Source organism: Mobula hypostoma, chromosome 11, assembly GCF_963921235.1.
Source record: "Mobula hypostoma chromosome 11, sMobHyp1.1, whole genome shotgun sequence".
NCBI lineage: Eukaryota > Metazoa > Chordata > Chondrichthyes > Myliobatiformes > Myliobatidae > Mobula > Mobula hypostoma.
Window position 1 is genome coordinate 56,456,337 of NC_086107.1, and position 18,239 is coordinate 56,474,575.

Genomic DNA, 18,239 nt, shown 5'->3' on the forward strand with positions numbered 1-18,239 from the left:
TCGATATTTATTGCTTATTTATTATTTGTTTTTCTTTTTGTATTTGCAGTTTGTTGTCTATTGCACATTGGTTGTTTATCATTGGGTGTGATTGTTCATTGATTCTAATTTTTCTCTTGTATCTACTGTGAATGACTGCAAGAAAATGAATCTCAGATTGTACAAGATGACATATGTAGTACTTTCCAAAAGACATAGGCACATATATAGAGCCAGCATGCCTAAGAGTACAATTTTTGTCAACGGGGAGCGGAGAGCGAGTTTGTAAATCTGGCAGGAGTTAAGGATGTTGAGAATGGCAAGCGTGGAGTGCCGTGGGAGAGATGTGGGACAGGTGGCAGAGAAGGAGTTCTGGGGTAGGAAGTGGCACGTGTGCAGACACACTCAGCCCTGAGACACCAGGCAAAGTCATCTGATTCCACACAACTAGTTTATTAATCATTACAGAATGTGTTTCTGGTGCTTCCCCCTCCCTTCCCCTTTCCCCAACCACCACTCTCCTCTCCTTGCCCCCTTCCCACTCTCACTGCATAACAGACACACATATCAGAATCAGTTTATTATCGCTCACATATGTCATTAATTTTTTTTCATGGCAGCAGTACAGTGCCATACATAAAATCACTATGGCAGCGTGCAAAAGTCTCAAGTACCTGAACTATATACACGTGCCTAAGGCTTTCGCACAGTACTATATATATTTTGATAAGAAATCTATTTTGAATTTATAGAATACCTTGGATTATGTGTCTACTGGATTACTGTGTTTATTTAAAAGAACCTGCCGTAACCAGCTTGCAATAAATAGACTAGGAATTTCTAAGATTCTTCTACCTGTTGAATGAACAAAAAAGAACCTGAACAGCTTACTTGGCCTGATGATATCAGCAATCAACAATACCAATTTTCTCTCTACCCCAATCACCACCACTTCACAATGACTTACTCTCTTCTCTGTAGAGTAATGTACAAGTTAACATGTCATCTTTCTACCAGGATAAGCTACAGATGAGATTTCAATCAACAATTTTGCTGCATTGATATACCGCTAGATACATTCCTGAAGTATTAGAATAATTCCTCTTCTACATTTTAAAAAGGTGTAGATTTCAAATCAAGTACATTATGGTTAGAAGGCCAAAAATTGTAGTAAACCAATTATTAACAATAACTAGTTTTCTCCTTTTTCTGAGTGAGTCATGCTGGTATACATTTTGATGAAACATTCCAGTGAGAAAGAAAAATTGTAAGGAGTGGAGGACATGCCACAAATGGTTATTTACAAGAGTCAAAAGTTATAAGGCAAAAAGCAGAACATGGGTGACAGTTCAGAAGTTGGAAAGAATGCAAAAAATGAATACAAAGTTTGTAAGGAAGAAAAATTAGTGTAGATATTGAAGTTCTCAAAGTGAAAAACAAATAGTAAGCATCTATAGATATTTTAAAAAGTAACTAAAAATGAGATTGGGTCCTTTCAATAACTGAGTAATTAAAATCAACAGTGTGACAAGAATACACATAGATTAAGATGTAGCTGGCCTGGGCTGGCACCAGTGGAATCAGCAGTTGGTCTGCCATCTGTCTTCAGGAGAGAGAGAGACAAGGAAAACAATGGAGCAGCATTTGGAGATGTTAATGAAGGAAGGACAGCTGTCAAGATCGGCTCCCCCTTTGAACCCTGAACTGCTTGAAGTGATGGACAGGCGATACCCCAGCAGGGGGATAAAAAGGGACAGGTTCGCTAAGGCAACACACACGACACCCGAGGTAACAAGACCCTGAAAGCGGTGCGTCTCTCACAAGTCGGTGGGAAGTACCGGGCCATAAACGCACAGGGTGGAAAGGCACGATCGGCGGGAACCTGCTGTGTGTCCACCCTTGCCTGGGTGCCAGGTTCACCGCAGGGAAACGATCGTATCTGGAAACAGAGGGGTCACGGTCGGTGACCTCAGATGACATCACAAAGGACTCGCCCGAAAGCTGACTGCGAAGGTCTGTGTGGAAGCCTTGAATATTCATTCGTTTTGCTCTCTCTCTCCTTCCCCCCACTGTCCATCTCCCACGGCAGCGATTACTGCGAACTGAACTGAACTAAATTGAACTGAACTTTGCGTCACTTTGAAACTGGTCTTTCACCCCTAGACAACGATAGAGCTTGATTGATCCTGTTATCTTAATTCTGCGTACATGTATGTTTAGCATTGCTGAACTGTTGCATTCATTATCCTTTTGAGTAGAGTACTGTGTTGCTTGTTTCTTTAATAAAACTTTCTTAGTTCTAGTAATCCAGACTCCAACTGAGTGATCCATTTCTGCTGGTTTGGCAACCCAGTTACGGGGTACGTAACAACAGAAAAACAGATGAATTAAACAAGCTACTTTGCCTCCACAATAAAGAATGTGTGACTATATATATATATCTATATATCTCTCTCTCATATCTATATATCTATATGTGTGTGTGTGTGTGTGTGTGTGTGTGTGTATATATGTGTATTATATATATATAAAAAGTTAAGTCTAGAATTGGAAGAGGAGGAATTATACCATTATACATGAAATACAAGATCAATATACAAATAACTGGGAAATCTAACCAAGTGATTGTTTCTTCCCCTCTGCCATCTGATTCCTAAATGGACACTGAACCCTTGGATGCTACCTCACTTTTTTTAATATACAGTATTTGTTTTTTTTTGCATGTTTTAAAATCTATTCAATATACATATACTGCAATTGATTTGTTTATTTTATTTTTCCTCTTCTACATTATGTATTGCATTGAACTGCTGCTGCTAAGTTAACAAATTTCACGTCACATGCCAGTGATAATAAACCTGACATCAGACCCAGGCAATGAACAAACGATGATGAGGAAGCAGTGTGCACGTGGCAAAATCTGCAAGAACGATTGCGGCTTGAAGATCTAACAAGCAAGGATGAAGGGTTTGGCAGGAGCAGGAGCAGCACAACACACAGGTGTCCAACCTGGTGAGACAAAGGAGGGGCCAGGCCCAGAGTCGCCCCATAGTGCCCAGAACCTCCAAGTGTTGCAAACTAATCCCTCTAACATGAAATCTAACAGGAGGCGGATCAAATGGCCTGAAGCTAACATGACTTCACTGTGGAAGCAGCTTGATAAAGATGTTAACCAAATTCTGGAGGCAACGGCGAAGGGAGGGGTTGATAGGAAGCAGCAAGCCATGACAACAATTATTATTCATAGCCCATTCTTTAGTTAGAGCCTTCAGCATTTTGGGCATCGAGGGAGCGAGGAAGAGGAGAGCCATCCGCAGTATCACCGATGCGGCAGAGAGGGCCTCAAGATGGCTGTGGCTCAAAAGAGGGGAGCCATGGAGTCATAAGTAGCTAGCCATCTGGACACAAGCTGGGGTCTGATCAGCCCTGGCTGGGTCACCTGGAGGAGGTTGTATGATGTTGAAAGACCCGAAACACCCGATGATTCCAGGCACATCACTGAAGATGTGTCCAGAAGCATCAATAGATGTATGTACACAGCATTCTGATTCATCGCCGGAGGAAATGAATATAAAAAAGGGTTAGATTTAAGTTGGACATGGCAATGACAAGACTATATCCAGAGTACTGTATACAGTACCAGTTCTCTCATTTAAGAAAGGATTTAAATAAATTGAAAACAGTTTGGCAACTGTTTTCTACTGGACAGCTACTTGGAATGAGCAGGTTGTCTTATGAACAGAGGCTGGACAGGCTAGTTAAATTCAAATAACCACCTCAATTTAAAAGAAAGGTGTCCAAACCGAAATGCGAAATGTGAGAAGTCTTGAATAGGTGAGTATGGAGAGAATGTTTTCAATTGTGGTAGAATCCAGAATTAGGCTACTATTTAAAAAGAACAAAGCAACACTTCGTTGAGGCAGAGGTATTTTCCCCCTCCTAGCAGGTATGAGTGCCTCAAAGTGTATTGAAAGAGACTTTGAATAATTTAAGGCAGAGATCGATAGATTCTTAGTAAGGATGTGAAATATTAACAGGGAAGACAAGACTGCTGAGTTGAGGTTTGAAGATCAGTCACAATCTCAATGAACAGCAAAGCAATTTTGTGGAACCAATTAACTTACTGTTGCTCCTAATATATTTACAAACTTTACCTGAACCATGTGAACTTATTGTTGGGAAGATGGGAATTCAGTGGGTGAGCATCAAGGTCTATCAATCCACAGATAAGGATTTCAGCAGCTGAGGGAGATGATGTTAATGGCAGAAACACCACACAGGGGTAAAAAAAAAACAACCAATCTGCCTCATCCTAGTAAATGGGGGTGTGGTGGGAGGGGAAAGAGGTGAAAATCTGTGACAGTTACTCTCTTTCTATTACTTCAATTCTGGTTCTCGCTCAGGCAGTCTGACAATCCAGCTTGTGCAGAGAGATAGAGCCTTTTCTTTCATTATATTTGTGGAAGCTTCCTGAACAGCTATTGCTCTTAGGCTGTAACAGGACCACTCCAAAAAAAGATGAAGGACAAACCAGTTTCAAAAACCACCCATATGAAATCCCTGAAGGTAACAATTAAAAGTCAAAAGGCAACAAAGCACCATGATTGCATTATGGTGTTGCAAATAATTGATGCACTGCTTCTGGAAATTAATGCCCAAACCAACTTGTAAACATTCTACTCACGTTTCAATGTAGCTTGATGGAGTGTGTGAAATACTGTCAAGTTTTTCCTGCAAAGCTGCCAATACCTGTGGATTCGGCATGACCTGAGCTGTCAATTTTGCTGTAAAGGAGGGAATAATTGTGAACACACATTCCATCAGCACAGTCAACATATGACCAAAAAAAACATTAATTCCTATTTCATTATTCACTCCCGAACTTGAGGGTAAACATCAGTAGAGATCTCATATATTCAATATCACCATTTCTCTCATCTTAAAACCACATGGTCTACTTTCAAATGCAATGACATTTCAGGCAATGGCTCAATGCAATCAGAAGATAGCTTTGAGCCTACATGTAATTTAAATTACAAAAGTAGTTATTAAAAGATGACCAATTATAATGGACATGGCATGTGGCTACAGAACTTGGCAGTTGCTGGAGGCCACCGTGATCCACTGCAATCTTATTTGCAGCTCAGAGAAGTTCAGCTTCACTGATGAGCTGGAATCAGCGCTCTGGAAACTGCAAAGAGCGTAAGAGAGCATTCTTTGCATATTTTCAAATATACAGTCATCCCCTAAAAGCTATACAATACAAACAGGAGCACAGATATACAATTTTGCTATTGTGTCCAAGTCCGGAAAGAAATACTGCTTCCTTTGTGCCAGGGGTTAAGCATATCTCTTTAGAAGCTTGAAGGACAACTGAGACAAAAATCTTGAGAGTAACAGAGCACTAAAATAGGCTCTTCAGCCTAATCCATCTATGCCAATCAATGTGCTTGTCTCATCTAGACTCATTTGCTTGTATTTGGCCTACATGCCTCTAAACCTTTTCTTTCCGTTTATATGTCCAGTGTCTTTTATGTAAGTGCACCCACCTCTACCACTTATACTGGCAGCTTCTTTCACATATCCACCATACTTCACAGAAAAAAACTTGCCTTTTATATCTATTCCTTTTGTATCTTTCCCTTCTAGTCTCCTTGAAATCTTTCTCCTCTTACTTTAACCTATAGTTGCTAGCTTCAGACTGTCCTATTCAGGGAAACAGGCATGTCTATTTAGTTCAGCTGGTTTTAAATGCTGCACTGTGGACCAAAACAAATAGGTGTAATCTGATGGCCACTACAAGGATGTCATTGCAAGGGAACTGACATTTTATAATTTGGAAGCATAAGAGGAATTGGTGGTTGCTTGTGAGGAATGGCATTGGATCAAAAGCTTAACGTGTAGAAACAATCTAGGTACAGATTGGGCTGGTGGGAGACTACAAAGACCTTTTTGAAATCAAGAAATAACAGGACACTTACGAAAGATACAGCAATAGTTGCAAATTAGTTTAATTTTTGCAGAGATCGGGCAAATTGGAGAGTACATTGACTGGCTGCATCACAGCCTGGCATGGAAACCCCAATGCTCTTGAATGGAAAATTATACAAAAAATCGTGGACACAGCCCATTCCATCATGGGTAAAACCCTCCCCAACCATTGAGCACATCTACATGAAACACTGTTGCATGAAAGCAGCATCTATCATCAGAGATTTCTGCCACTGAGGACACACTCTCTTCCTGCCGCTACCATCAAGAAAAAGGTACAAGAGCCCCAGGACTCCTATCACCAGACTCAGGAACAGTTATTGCCCCTCAAGCATCAGGCTCTTGAACCGGGGGGATAACATCACCCAATTTCACCTGTCCCCTCACTGAAATGCTCCTCCAACCAATGGACTTACTTTCAAGGACTCCATCTCATGTTCTCAATATTTATTGTTTGCTTGCTTATTTATGATTTCTTTTTATATTTGCACTGTTTGTTGTATTTTGCACTCTGGTTGAACACCTAGCTAGGCAATCTTTCATTGATTCTGTTATGGTTAATATTCTGTAGATTTATTCAGTATGCCAAAAAAAATGAATCTCAGGGTTTTATATGGTGAAATATATGTACTTTAATAATAAAATTTACTTTGAACTTTGAAATCATACTAGCCAGAGGGAATATTCAAGGGAACAGGTTATTTTAGATCTAGTAATGGGTAATGAGAAGGAATTAATTAATAAATTTGTAGTAATGGATCCTTTGGGAAAGAGCAATTATAACATGACAGGCTTTCATATGTTGCAGATAGAAATATAGGTCTCAACTGATTATATTAAATCATGTAAATTATATAGGTGAAAAAGCTAGTGACCAGATCCAAAAAAAAAGATTGAAAGACAAGGCTATTAACAAATGATGGCAGATATGCAAAAAAATATTTCAACTTGCAAAGGCAGATAGTTTTTCGCACTGGAATAGAAGGATGTCCTGTGGCTAACAAAAGAAAATTAGGGAGAGAAACAAATTGAAAAAGTTGTGGTTCATGGTCAGCATGGACTTGGTAAATTGAAGTATTTTCATGACATTAAAAGGAAATAAAATTACTTTAGATTTTCAAGATGTGTGGTACGACAACTTTAAAAAAAAATGACCAAAGGATGTTAAAACAAAAGGGAGAAGAGGAACCTTGAGATTAAACCAAAAACTAACAAGACCGAAGGAAGAAATTCTGTAAGGAGAGAATACAAAATTAACATGAAACAGGAAATGGTTTCAACGAATGAGTTGCATCTTTTCTCACAGTAAAGACATATAAAGCTCGGAAACAGGCTGAGTGGAGGGGAAGCAAATCCTGATGCAGTGTTTTGACCTGAAACATCAAAAAATCCTTTCCCCTGATCAACACTGCTGAACCTACTGAGTTCCTCCAGCAGATTGTTTGTTCGTCTGGAAACAGGTCTGTGTGCCCAGTTTGTCCCTGCTGACCAGTTAACTACTGAAATTCAACTTTCTCCTTATCCGTCTAATCTTTCCCACCCATGTACTTGATGTCTTTTAAACATTACAATTTTATCTACTTTGCATGCTTCCTCTGACAGCTGCTCTATATGCCCCCAACAATCAGTGTGCGGGAAAAAAATTGCCTCCCTGCTCCCTTTCAAATATCATCTTAAGCTCATGCACTCTAGTTTACCCTCAGATTTTGCCTCCTTCCCCCTTACAGAATTTTTTTAGTTGTCCTCTGTTGGTTAGTTTAGTTACCCTTGTAAATTTAGACAACCGTCTTCACTGCCCACTATACCAACAATTTTAGCGTTGCCTGCAAACTTACTAAATTAACAACGTTGTTGTCCAAAAAACAAATACAGATGAACAATAATAGTGGATCCAATACCAATCCTTGCAGCTCGTCACTGCTGACAGGCTTCCAATCTGATAAACAACCCTCTTACCAAGCCAATTTTGTATCCAATGGTTAGGTTACCCCTACATTTCAACCCAAATTATGAAATGTGGTCACTGGCATGTTTTCTAAGCAGCTGGTGATTATTCTGCACCCTCCCTACTGCGACACTACATCTTCAACATTATGAAATTATGTAAGAGCTGCAGATTCAGTGGAAGAAATTTGTACTATACCTCCACAGAAGTGCATACAAATAATTATGTCAGCAGCTATCTCAAGTAGTTCACAAACAAGAGAAAATCTACAGATGCTGGAAATCCAAGCAACACACACAAAATGCTGGAAGAACTCAGTAGGCCAGGCAGCATCTATGGAAAAAAGTGCAGTCGACGTATCCAGCCAAGACATTTCGGCAGGACCAGAGAAAAAAAGATGAGGAGTTTATTTAAGTTGTGGGGGAGGGGAGAGAAAAACACAAGGTGATAGGTGAAATCGGGAGCGGGAGGGATGAAGTAAAGAGCTGGGAAGTTGATTGGTGAAAGAAATACAGGGCTGGAAAGGGGGGAATCCAGTAGGAGAGACTGCATATTAAAGCCAGAGGCTGACACCATCAATATAGAACCGAAATAATAATCCTCAATCAAATTCCTAAATGTAAAAGATTTCAAAGTCCACTGACTTAACCGAGTTATTTTTATAACATGGATTTCTTATAAGACAAGCTTATTAAAAAAAGTTACTCTTGCTAATACATGAACCTCTTATTCAGATTAATAAGATCAAAATCATGCACGAACCACTCAAATTATTTTAATAAAATAGTATTTATTCTTCTAATACAAATTGGAGCTGGTGGTAGACCTGAGGAGAGCTAAGGTACCGGTGACCCCTGTTTCCATCCAGGGGGTCAGTGTGGACATGGTAGAGGATTACAAATACCTGGGGATACGAATTGACAATAAACTGGACTGGTCTAAGAACACCGAGGCTGTCTACAAGAAGGGTCAGAGCCGTCTCTATTTCCTGAGGAGACTGAGGTCCTTTAACATCTGCCAGACGATGCTGAGGATGTTCTACGAGTCTGTGGTGGCCAGTGCTATCATGTTTGCTGTTGTGTGCTGGGGCAGCAGACACCAACAGAATCAACAAACTCATTCGTTAGGCTAGTGATGTTGTGGGGATGGAACTGGACTCTCTCACGGTGGTGTCTGAAAAGAGAATGCTGTCTAAGTTGCATGCCATCTTGGTCAATGTCTCCCATCCACTACATAATGTACTGGGTGGGCACAGGGGTACATTCAGCCAGAGACTCATTCCACCGAGATGCAGCACAGAGCGTCATAGGAAGTCATTCCTGCCTGTGGCCATCAAACTTTACAACTCCTCCCTTGGAGGGTCAGACACTCTGAGCCAATAGGCTGGTCCTGGACTTATTTCATAATTTACTGGCATAATTTACATATTACTATTTAACTATTTATGGTTCTATTACTATTTATTATTTATGGTGCAACTGTAATGAAAACCAATTTCCCCCGGGATCAATAAAGTATGACTATGAAATACTGTTACATAATGTTGCAGACAAGTTTGCTTGTCTCAATGGCATTTATGGAGAATTGGCATATTATCTAGATTTGATATAGCACCAGAATGGAACCCCATGTCTGTGGAATAACAGGTTATGTACAGTGCAATTGATTGTAATGAAAAGGGTAAGTTATTAAAGAAAATACTAAAAATGTACATTGTTTTCCAACTAAAATAACAGCTTAACTATCATTAAAATTAATGAACATGGATACTTGTAATAACTGTACCTTTTCCTTTGCTCTCAGTTGGCTGTTTGTCGATTCCCAAAGGTTCTACAGAAGCATCATCCCCTTTACTAAAACACAAAACAGCATTGTCACAAAGAGTATATGAACTAGCACAGGTCTGTTGCTAAAAACAAAAGGGAAATTAATTTAACTAAGTCTCCCCTTATGCATACTCTGAAGAGGAACATATGAATTGCAATATAAGGACAAGGTTATGAAATACCTCGAGGTGCATGACAAGATAGGCCAAAGCCAGCATGGTTTCATGATGGGAAGATCCTGCCTTACCAACTTATTGGAATTTTTTGAGGTAATCTCGAATAAGATTGACAAGGGAGAGGCTGTGGATGTTGTGTATTTGGATTTCAAAAGGCCTTCGTTAAGGTGCCGCATATGAGGCTGCTTAATAAGATGAGAGCCCATGGAATTACAGGAAAGATATTGGAATGGGTGGAGCATTGGCTGATAGGCAGAAAGCAAAGGGTAGGAATAAAGGGATCCTATTCTGATTGGTTGCCGGTTACTAGTGGTGTTCCGCAGGGGTCGGTGCTGTGGCTGCTTCTTTTTACAATGTATATCGATGATTTGGATTATGGATTAAATGGTTTTGTGGCCAAGTTTGCGGATGACACGAAGATAGGTGGAGGAGCAGGAAATGTTGATGAAACAGAAAGGTTGCAGAGAGACTTAGTCAGTTTGGGAGAGTGGGCAAAGAAATGGCAGATGAGATACAACGTTGACAAATGTACGGTTATACATTTCAGAAGAAGAAATAATCAGGCAGATTATTATTTAGATGGGGAGAAAATTCAAAAATCGGAAGTGCAAAGGGACTTGGGGGTCCTTGTGCAGGATACCCTAAAGGTTAACCACCAAGTTGGATTGGTGGTAAGGAAGGCGAATGCTATGTTGGCATGCATTTCAAGAGGAATAGTGTATAAGAGTAAGGAGGTGTTGATGAGGCTCTATTGGGCATTAGTGAGACCTCATTTGGAATACTGTGTGCAGTTTTGGGCCCCCTATCTTAGAAAGGATATACTGATGTTGGAGAGAGTTCAGAGAAGATTTACGAGGATTATTCCTGGAATGCAGGGGCTAACATATGAGGAGCGTCTGTCGGCTCTTGGATTGTATTCATTAAAGTATAGAAGAATGAGAGGGGATCTCAATGAAACGTTTCCAATGTTGAAAGGGTTGGACAGAGTAGATGTGGAAAGGTTGTTTCCCTTGGTGGGTGAGTCCAGGACAAGAGGCCATAGTCTTAGAATTAGAGGGTACCCAGTTAAAACAGAGATCAGGAGAAATTTTTTTAGCCAGGAAGTCGTGGATTTGTGGAATTCGTTGCCACATATGGCTGTGGAGGCCCGATCATTGAGGGTATTTAAGGAGGAGATTGACAGGTATGTAATTAGTCAGGGTATGAAGGGATATGGGGAAAAAGCCAGAAATTGGAACTAGATGGGTGAATAGTTTAGCTCATGGGGGAGCTGCGGAGCAGACTCCATGGGCCGAATGGCCTACTTCAGCCCCTTTGTCTTGTGATAATATTCATATGCAGTTATATCACAATCACTGGCCAGTTGGGATAATCAAAATTAAACAATTCCTAACTGAGAGTTTAAACTCAACTGCTATCTTTCCCTATGCATCCTTCCTCCTGAATAGCCACATTAATTATTTTCTTGAGTTCATGCATAACAGCCAATCTTCTATCTACACGAGTTATCAGAAAGCACTCCACAGGACATCTGTGAAAATCTGCTAATCTTTGGTAATGTATTAAATCTCCTCAAGCTCCTAAATGAAATATAGCTGCTGGCATACCTTCTTAGTAATTGCATCCAATATGTTGGGCTCAGTAGCTCTTCAGATATTGACACCCAGGAATTTGAAGCTACTCACCCTTGCCATTACTGGCCCCTCTGAGAACTGCTATGCATTCTCCCAATTTCCTCATGCTGAAGTCAACAATCAATTCCTTGGTCTTACTGACATTGAATTCAAGGTTTTTGTCATTGTTGTTACACCACTCCTGTATGCTTCCTCGTCACCACCTGAGATACTGTCAACAACACGTGTGTTATCGGCAAATGCGTAGATGGCATTGGAGCTATCCCTAGCCACACAGTCATGAGTGTTGACAGTAGAGTAGTGGGCTAAGCATACATCCCTGAGGTATTCCGGTGTTGATTAACAGCAAGGAGGACATGTTATTTCTGATCTGACTTAACTATGGCCTCCTGATGAAGTCAAGGAAATTATGCAGAGTGCGGTACAGAGGTCCAGGTTTTGCGTACTTGTTGACTAGTAGGGACGGGATGATTGCATTAGGACGCTGAGCTATACTGACATAGGTATTGCTATTGACCAAATATTCCAAGGCCAAGTGGAGGGACAGTGAGATTGTATCCGCTGTAGACCTACTTGCGATGGTATGCAAATTGCAGCGAATCCAGGTCCTTGCTCAGGGAGGAGTTAATTCTAGCCATAATCAAACTCTCAGAGCACTTCATCACAGTAGATGTGAGTGCTTTGTGGTTGAGGCAGCTCACCCTGCTCTTCCTGGACACTAATATGATTGGGCATATTTAAAGAGGAAGTTGACAGGTTCTTGATTAGTAAGGGTGTCAAAGATTACTGGAAACAGGCAGAAGAACAGGGCTGAGACTGATTAATAAATCAGCCATGATGTAATGGCAGAGCAGATTCAATGGGCCGAAGAGCCTAATTCTGCTCCTATGTCTCAGTGACGCAACCAGTCCATGTCTGGTACGGAGGCTCTAATCCACAGTACCAGAAAAAGCTGCAGAGGGTTGTAAACTCAGCTAGTTCTATCATGGGCACTAGCCTCCCACCATTGAGGACATCTTAAAAAAACAATGCCACAAGAAGGCAGCATCCATTGTGAAAGACCATCAACAGGGAACCAGGGACCTTTTGCTGTCCCAGGGACTAAATGAATCTTATCAGTAATGGCCACAGATAGCCACAAATGCTTTAGATTTTAGCAGAAAGCCATTTTTATTCTCATGTATTTAGATTTATATATCCAAATGAGGGCTGGCTTTTTAAATTCATTGCAGAAGGGAATTTGGTTGTTTACAATGAAATCAGAAAACATACTTCAAATGATCCGATAATATTCTGCAACTATCCAGACCATGCAATGCTTCTTACAGATACCCCACCCAGAAATATGGATGTGCAGAGGTGAAATCTACTTTTGGAATTGCGAACCTTTAGAAGTCCATTCTGGAGGGCTGTGGATACAGAGTTATCAACTGACTTCAAAGCCAAGATGGACTTCAATTCAGGACCAAAATTCTAATCAACCATGATTATACTGAGATAATGCAGTACATAATCTTAATTTTATCATGCTCTTATGGATACTTAACATGGATGCCAAATGCCAAGAATAGTTAAAATGGATCAGGGTGGATAAATCCCAGGTAAAGATCAAAATTATGTCAGCATATTGTGACATTTCTCACAGTAATGCTCCGATTTAATACTGATTAAAATTTTGCCTTCAAAGATCAAGTATTCTGCACAATACCTGAACTTCAACAAAATCATTAAGTACATCAGGCTGCTTTTTATTGTTTACAGCTCAACATTCAAAACAATCATACCCTGAGTTCTAGACAACACGTCCAAAACCAGGGCCCCTATACTTCACTCTGCAACTAGATCCTTGACTTCCTCGTAGGGAGACAACAGTCAGTGGGGATCGGAAATAACATCATCTTCTCGCTTTCAATCAAGACTGGTGCACCTCAAGGACATGTGCTTAGCCCACTGCATTACTCTCTCTACACCCACGACTGTGTGGCTAGGCACAGCTCAAACACCATCTATAAGTTTGCTGAGGACATGACTACTGTTGGCTGAATTTCAAATGGTGACAAGGAGATGCACAGGAGTGAGATAGATCAGCTGGTTAAGTGGTGTCACAACAACAACCTTGCACAACATTAGTAAGACCAAGGAATGATTGTGGACTTCAGGAAAGGGAAGCCCAAGGAACACACACCAGTATTCAGAGGGATCAGCAGTGGAAAAGCTGAACAGTTCCAAGTTCTTGGGTGCTAACAGTTCTGAAGACCTATCCTAGGCCCAACATATTGATACAATTACAAAGAAGGTATGATAACAGCCAAGTTTCATTAGTTTGAGGAGACATGGTATGTCACCAAAAACTCTCACAAATTTCTACAGATGTACCATGGACAGCATTCTAACTGGTTGCATCACTATTTGGTATGGAGGAGGCCACTGCACAGGATCAGAACAAAAAGTTGTAAACTCAGCCAGCTCCATCATGGACAACAGCTTCCCCAGCATTGAGAACAACTTCAAAGTATGATGCTTCAAAAAGGAAGCTTCAATCATTAAGGACATGCCTTCTTCTCATTGTTACTATCAAGGAACTGGTACAGGAGCCTGAAGAGACACACTCAATGTTTCAGGAACACCTTCTTCCTCTCTGCCATCAGATTTCTGAATGGACAATGAACCCATGTACACTATCTATTTTATGGCTCTCTTTTGCACTACATAATTTTATAGCAGTTGTATCATTTTCAGCAATATTACTCTTTTGATCTTCCTAAACCAAACTACCATTTAAATGAATGCAAGTGACCAATAGCTTAATGCGTCTTACCTATTCTTATCAGCCATCATTCACGATGATGATGGTCCAACTAGAAAAAGAAATAAATAGCAAAATTAACTGGAAATAGTATGAAATGGAACCAATACCATTCAATAAACAGCCTCAGGACAAATAACATTAAAAGAAAAACAAAACACTGCAATACAGGACATTTACATAAATATTCTGAGGCAATGTGTATTACTTCAACAACATAATTTTTTAACCAAATGAAAACTTGTGTGTAGGAATACTATGACAAAATCCAGAATCTTTAACCTTCTGTTAATAAAAGTATCATGGCAGCTCAGTGTGTCAATAACATCCTGAATTCTTTAATTATGAAGAGATTTCAGTATTGACAGAAACAAATGAGTAACAGGAGAGCTAAAATTGAGATGCTTAAATTAAAATTAAAAGTGAAATGATGTGTTACATTGCACTAAACTATGCAAGCACCGACCATTGAGATTTTTGCTTAAATGTCTGATAATTTAAAGTGTAATATATGCCCCATTTTAGTTTTTGTTAACCTTCTATAATTACAAAAGTATCTATAAATTGTTTATTTACATAATGCAAGGCCCAGTTAATCTACAGGTGATATGCATCAAAGGTTTCTTAGGAACTGAGATGTGTAATAAATACTCACCTTGCCAGTGAAGCTGATGGATTGGACTGTACAATTGTTAGTTTCCTTGTAGTTTAACTTTTTATGCTTGTTTATATAAATATCCATATACAAGTAATTGTTCAATGGGTTTTCTAATGGTTAGTTTCCTCATTTCCTCACTTGCAGACCCTAGTCAATTTGAATTGGCAACACCTCCTCCACAATCTTCATCAGCACAGGTGCACCACAAGGCTGTGTGATTAGTCCCGTTTTATTTGCTTTATTCCATATGCCTAAGTGGAGCTCCAATGCCATATTCTACTTTACTCATGGCACCACTGCCGTAGGCCGAATCAGCATATAGGAGGGAGATTGAAAACCTGGCTGAGTGGTGTCATAACAACAACTTCTTACTCAATGTCAACAAGACCTTGGAGCTGATTATGGATTTCAGGAAAAGGAAACCAGAACTCCATGAGCCAGCCCTCATCGGGCAGAGAGGCAGAGAGGCTCCACAACTTTAAATTGATCAGTTATTATTTTGGAAGACCTGTCCTGGGCCCAGCACTCAAATACAATTATAGAAAGCATGGCATTAGTTTGTGAAGATTTCACATGACATCTAAAAATTTTACAAAATTCTGTAGGTATGTTTTGGAGAGCAAGTTGATTGCATCATAGCACATGGTTGAACGTCCAAGTTGCTGTGGTCTTTCACTGATTCTATTATGATTATGGATTATTTAGTCTGTCTAAAAAAACTGAATCTCGGTTGTTTATGGTGACATGTATGTGCTTTGATAATAAATTCAGTTTGAACAGCTCCTCTGTACTTCCTGGAAGCCTCTTGGTTTCAGTGGCAAGTATCGCATTCCTTGAATGAGGGCTATCTGGTGGCTGAACTGTTATCTATGGAAATTCAATGAAATGTGTGTTATCAGCAGATTGGTATAAGAGGACTAGACTAAATAGGACTGGGTTCTATGCTTTTATTTTCCCCTGCTGCAAAGGTCTCTTTATATTTATATCTATATCCCCCTTTCTCCCTCTCTCACACATGCTTCATTTTCTTTCTCCTCCTCTTTTCATTCTTGTAATGTTTAGTAAATGAGTATGTAACAAGTTTTATGCCTCATTCTTGATTTCTGAAGAACCTTGGACCAAAAACATCATGATCCAGCAAAGCCCATGCCCAGTCAATGAACACATGTGATTTTGGTGTGTTTTCTGGATAGAGCTGGGCAAAACTGAATTCTGTCATATATGTTTTCATAATTGTGTAACCTGTTCAATGTTACCTACATAAATAAAACAAATGGCATATAATACTACTGCAATGGAATCATCAGCTTACTACAGATTGCCAACTGATTATAAATTACAAATAATTGACCATAAAGGGCCTCTGGTACATCTTCAGCAACTTAGTGAACAAAGACATAGTAAGCTGCTGTTCCTATAGAATTAATAATCTTGTGTTTTGAACTGCGTAGGCATGAGTGTCATAGCTTGTTAACAAGACTTTGATACAGCATAGGTTTGATTTTATTCTAGCGACTAATATACAAATATACTCAGGTAGTTTAAATCAACTGGGAATTTAAATAAATCAGAATATATCCCAAGGTAGATTTGAAAAACACAAAAATGCAGTTTAGTGATGTTTTTAAACTTTGGCCAACATACATAAATGCTGTACATTTCTCAAGAGTTAAAAATCAAAATGAAAGCAAGGGGGAAAAAAATCTCAGTTCCAAAGCATTTCAGATCACATAGGATTTTGAAGTGCTCAGGCAACCAGTTTTCAACTTAAGAAATTTGTTATGCCATATGAAATGCTGTTGTTAAACTTAACTAGAAACTCATTAATTCAGGGAAAGCTGCCCAATTTAGTGTCAGTTTACTCCCTACAGTGCAGCTGAAAATTTTCCACCAATACTGTTTCTTTTAAGGCAATCTTGTGTAACAACAAATTAGCAACTGCAACATACAGCTACTGCGTGAAATAAATTAAAAACAAAAGATGACTTTTGAGTCACCATGCATCAGTATGGATTGACAACCAATGTCAAAAGCCCAATTATTCAAACTTCATTCCACTAAATCAAGTTTTACACTGAAATTAACATGCACACTAAGCAAGTCAAAAATGAATTCTCATAAGGAAGCATAAACCACAACATTGAAACAAGTCATTCAGCTCAAATAATCCAAGCCACTGATCAAATGATTTCAGAATCTTCCCATACTCCTCTATCCCCGCTTCTGTGTCAAAGAGCTTCATCTTAATTTGTTTCTGGAGGGTTCTTCTTCTCTCAGTATTTTTAAATTGTTGCAGACAGTACTCATTATTATTGAATGCACATACTACCATTGATATCCTTAGTAATAACCCCCACCCTCCCAATGGAGCTAAGATCAAGATTAGCCACATCATATCGTGTGACAGAACAGGTTGAAGGGACCATACAGGCTACTCCTGACCCTATTATATATTCTTTTCTGCATTGTCCAGAATGCCTCCCCCAGTAAAAACCTACACAACCACTTCTCCCTACTATTCCAATGCAACTGCCATCCAACTGCTTTCTTGCTTTCACCAACCCATCCTCCTTCATCCCACTCAAACCTCTTCCTCCAATCACAAAAAAGAGAAAATATGCAGATGCCGGAAATCCAAGCAACGCACACAAAATGTGGGAGGAACTCAGCAGGCCAGGCAGCATCTATGGAAAAAAGTACAGTCGACGTTTCGGCCTGAGACCCTTCGGCAGGACTGGAGGGAAAAAAAGCTGAAGAGTAGATTTAAAAGGTGAGGGTAATGGAGAAAAACACAAGGTATTAGGTGAAACCTGAAGGCGGGAGGGCTGAAGTAAAGAGCTGGGAAATTGATTGGTGAAAGAGATACAGGAGTGGAGACGGGAGAGTCTGATAGAAGAGAACAGAAGGCTATGGAAGAAAGAAAGGGGGATGGGGAATGGTGAAGGTGGGGTGGTAAGGGGAACACTACTGGAAGTTCAGAAATTGATGCTTACGCCATCAGGTTGGAGAGTACCCAGACGGAATATAAGGTGCTGTTCCTCCAGAGTGTGGCCTCATCACAACAGTGAAGGAGGCTATGGAAAGACATATCAGAACAGGAATAGGAAGTGGAATTAAAATAAGTGGCCGCTGGCAGACGGAGTGTCCAATCTTCACAATGGAAGACTACTATGATGCAGCTAGCAAAGCATCCTTTTGGTAATCCACACTGCTACCTTTAAGAA

General features: G+C 39.9%; 1 protein-coding gene across 4 annotated transcripts in view; it reads right to left on the reverse strand.

Moving 5' to 3' along the window:
- The window catches only part of nap1l4b (nucleosome assembly protein 1-like 4b), a 123,574-nt gene that overhangs the window by 79,327 nt on the left and 26,008 nt on the right, over positions 1-18,239 (reverse strand). For all 4 annotated transcript variants that reach the window (XM_063062121.1, XM_063062122.1, XM_063062123.1 and 1 more), the window contains exons 2-4: positions 14,370-14,409; positions 9,701-9,768; positions 4,664-4,763 (exon numbers count right to left, since the gene is read on the reverse strand). In XM_063062121.1, the coding sequence (XP_062918191.1) occupies positions 4,664-4,763; positions 9,701-9,768; positions 14,370-14,389 (188 nt within the window). In that variant the 5' untranslated portion in view covers positions 14,390-14,409. The remainder of the gene's footprint in view (positions 1-4,663; positions 4,764-9,700; positions 9,769-14,369; positions 14,410-18,239) is intronic.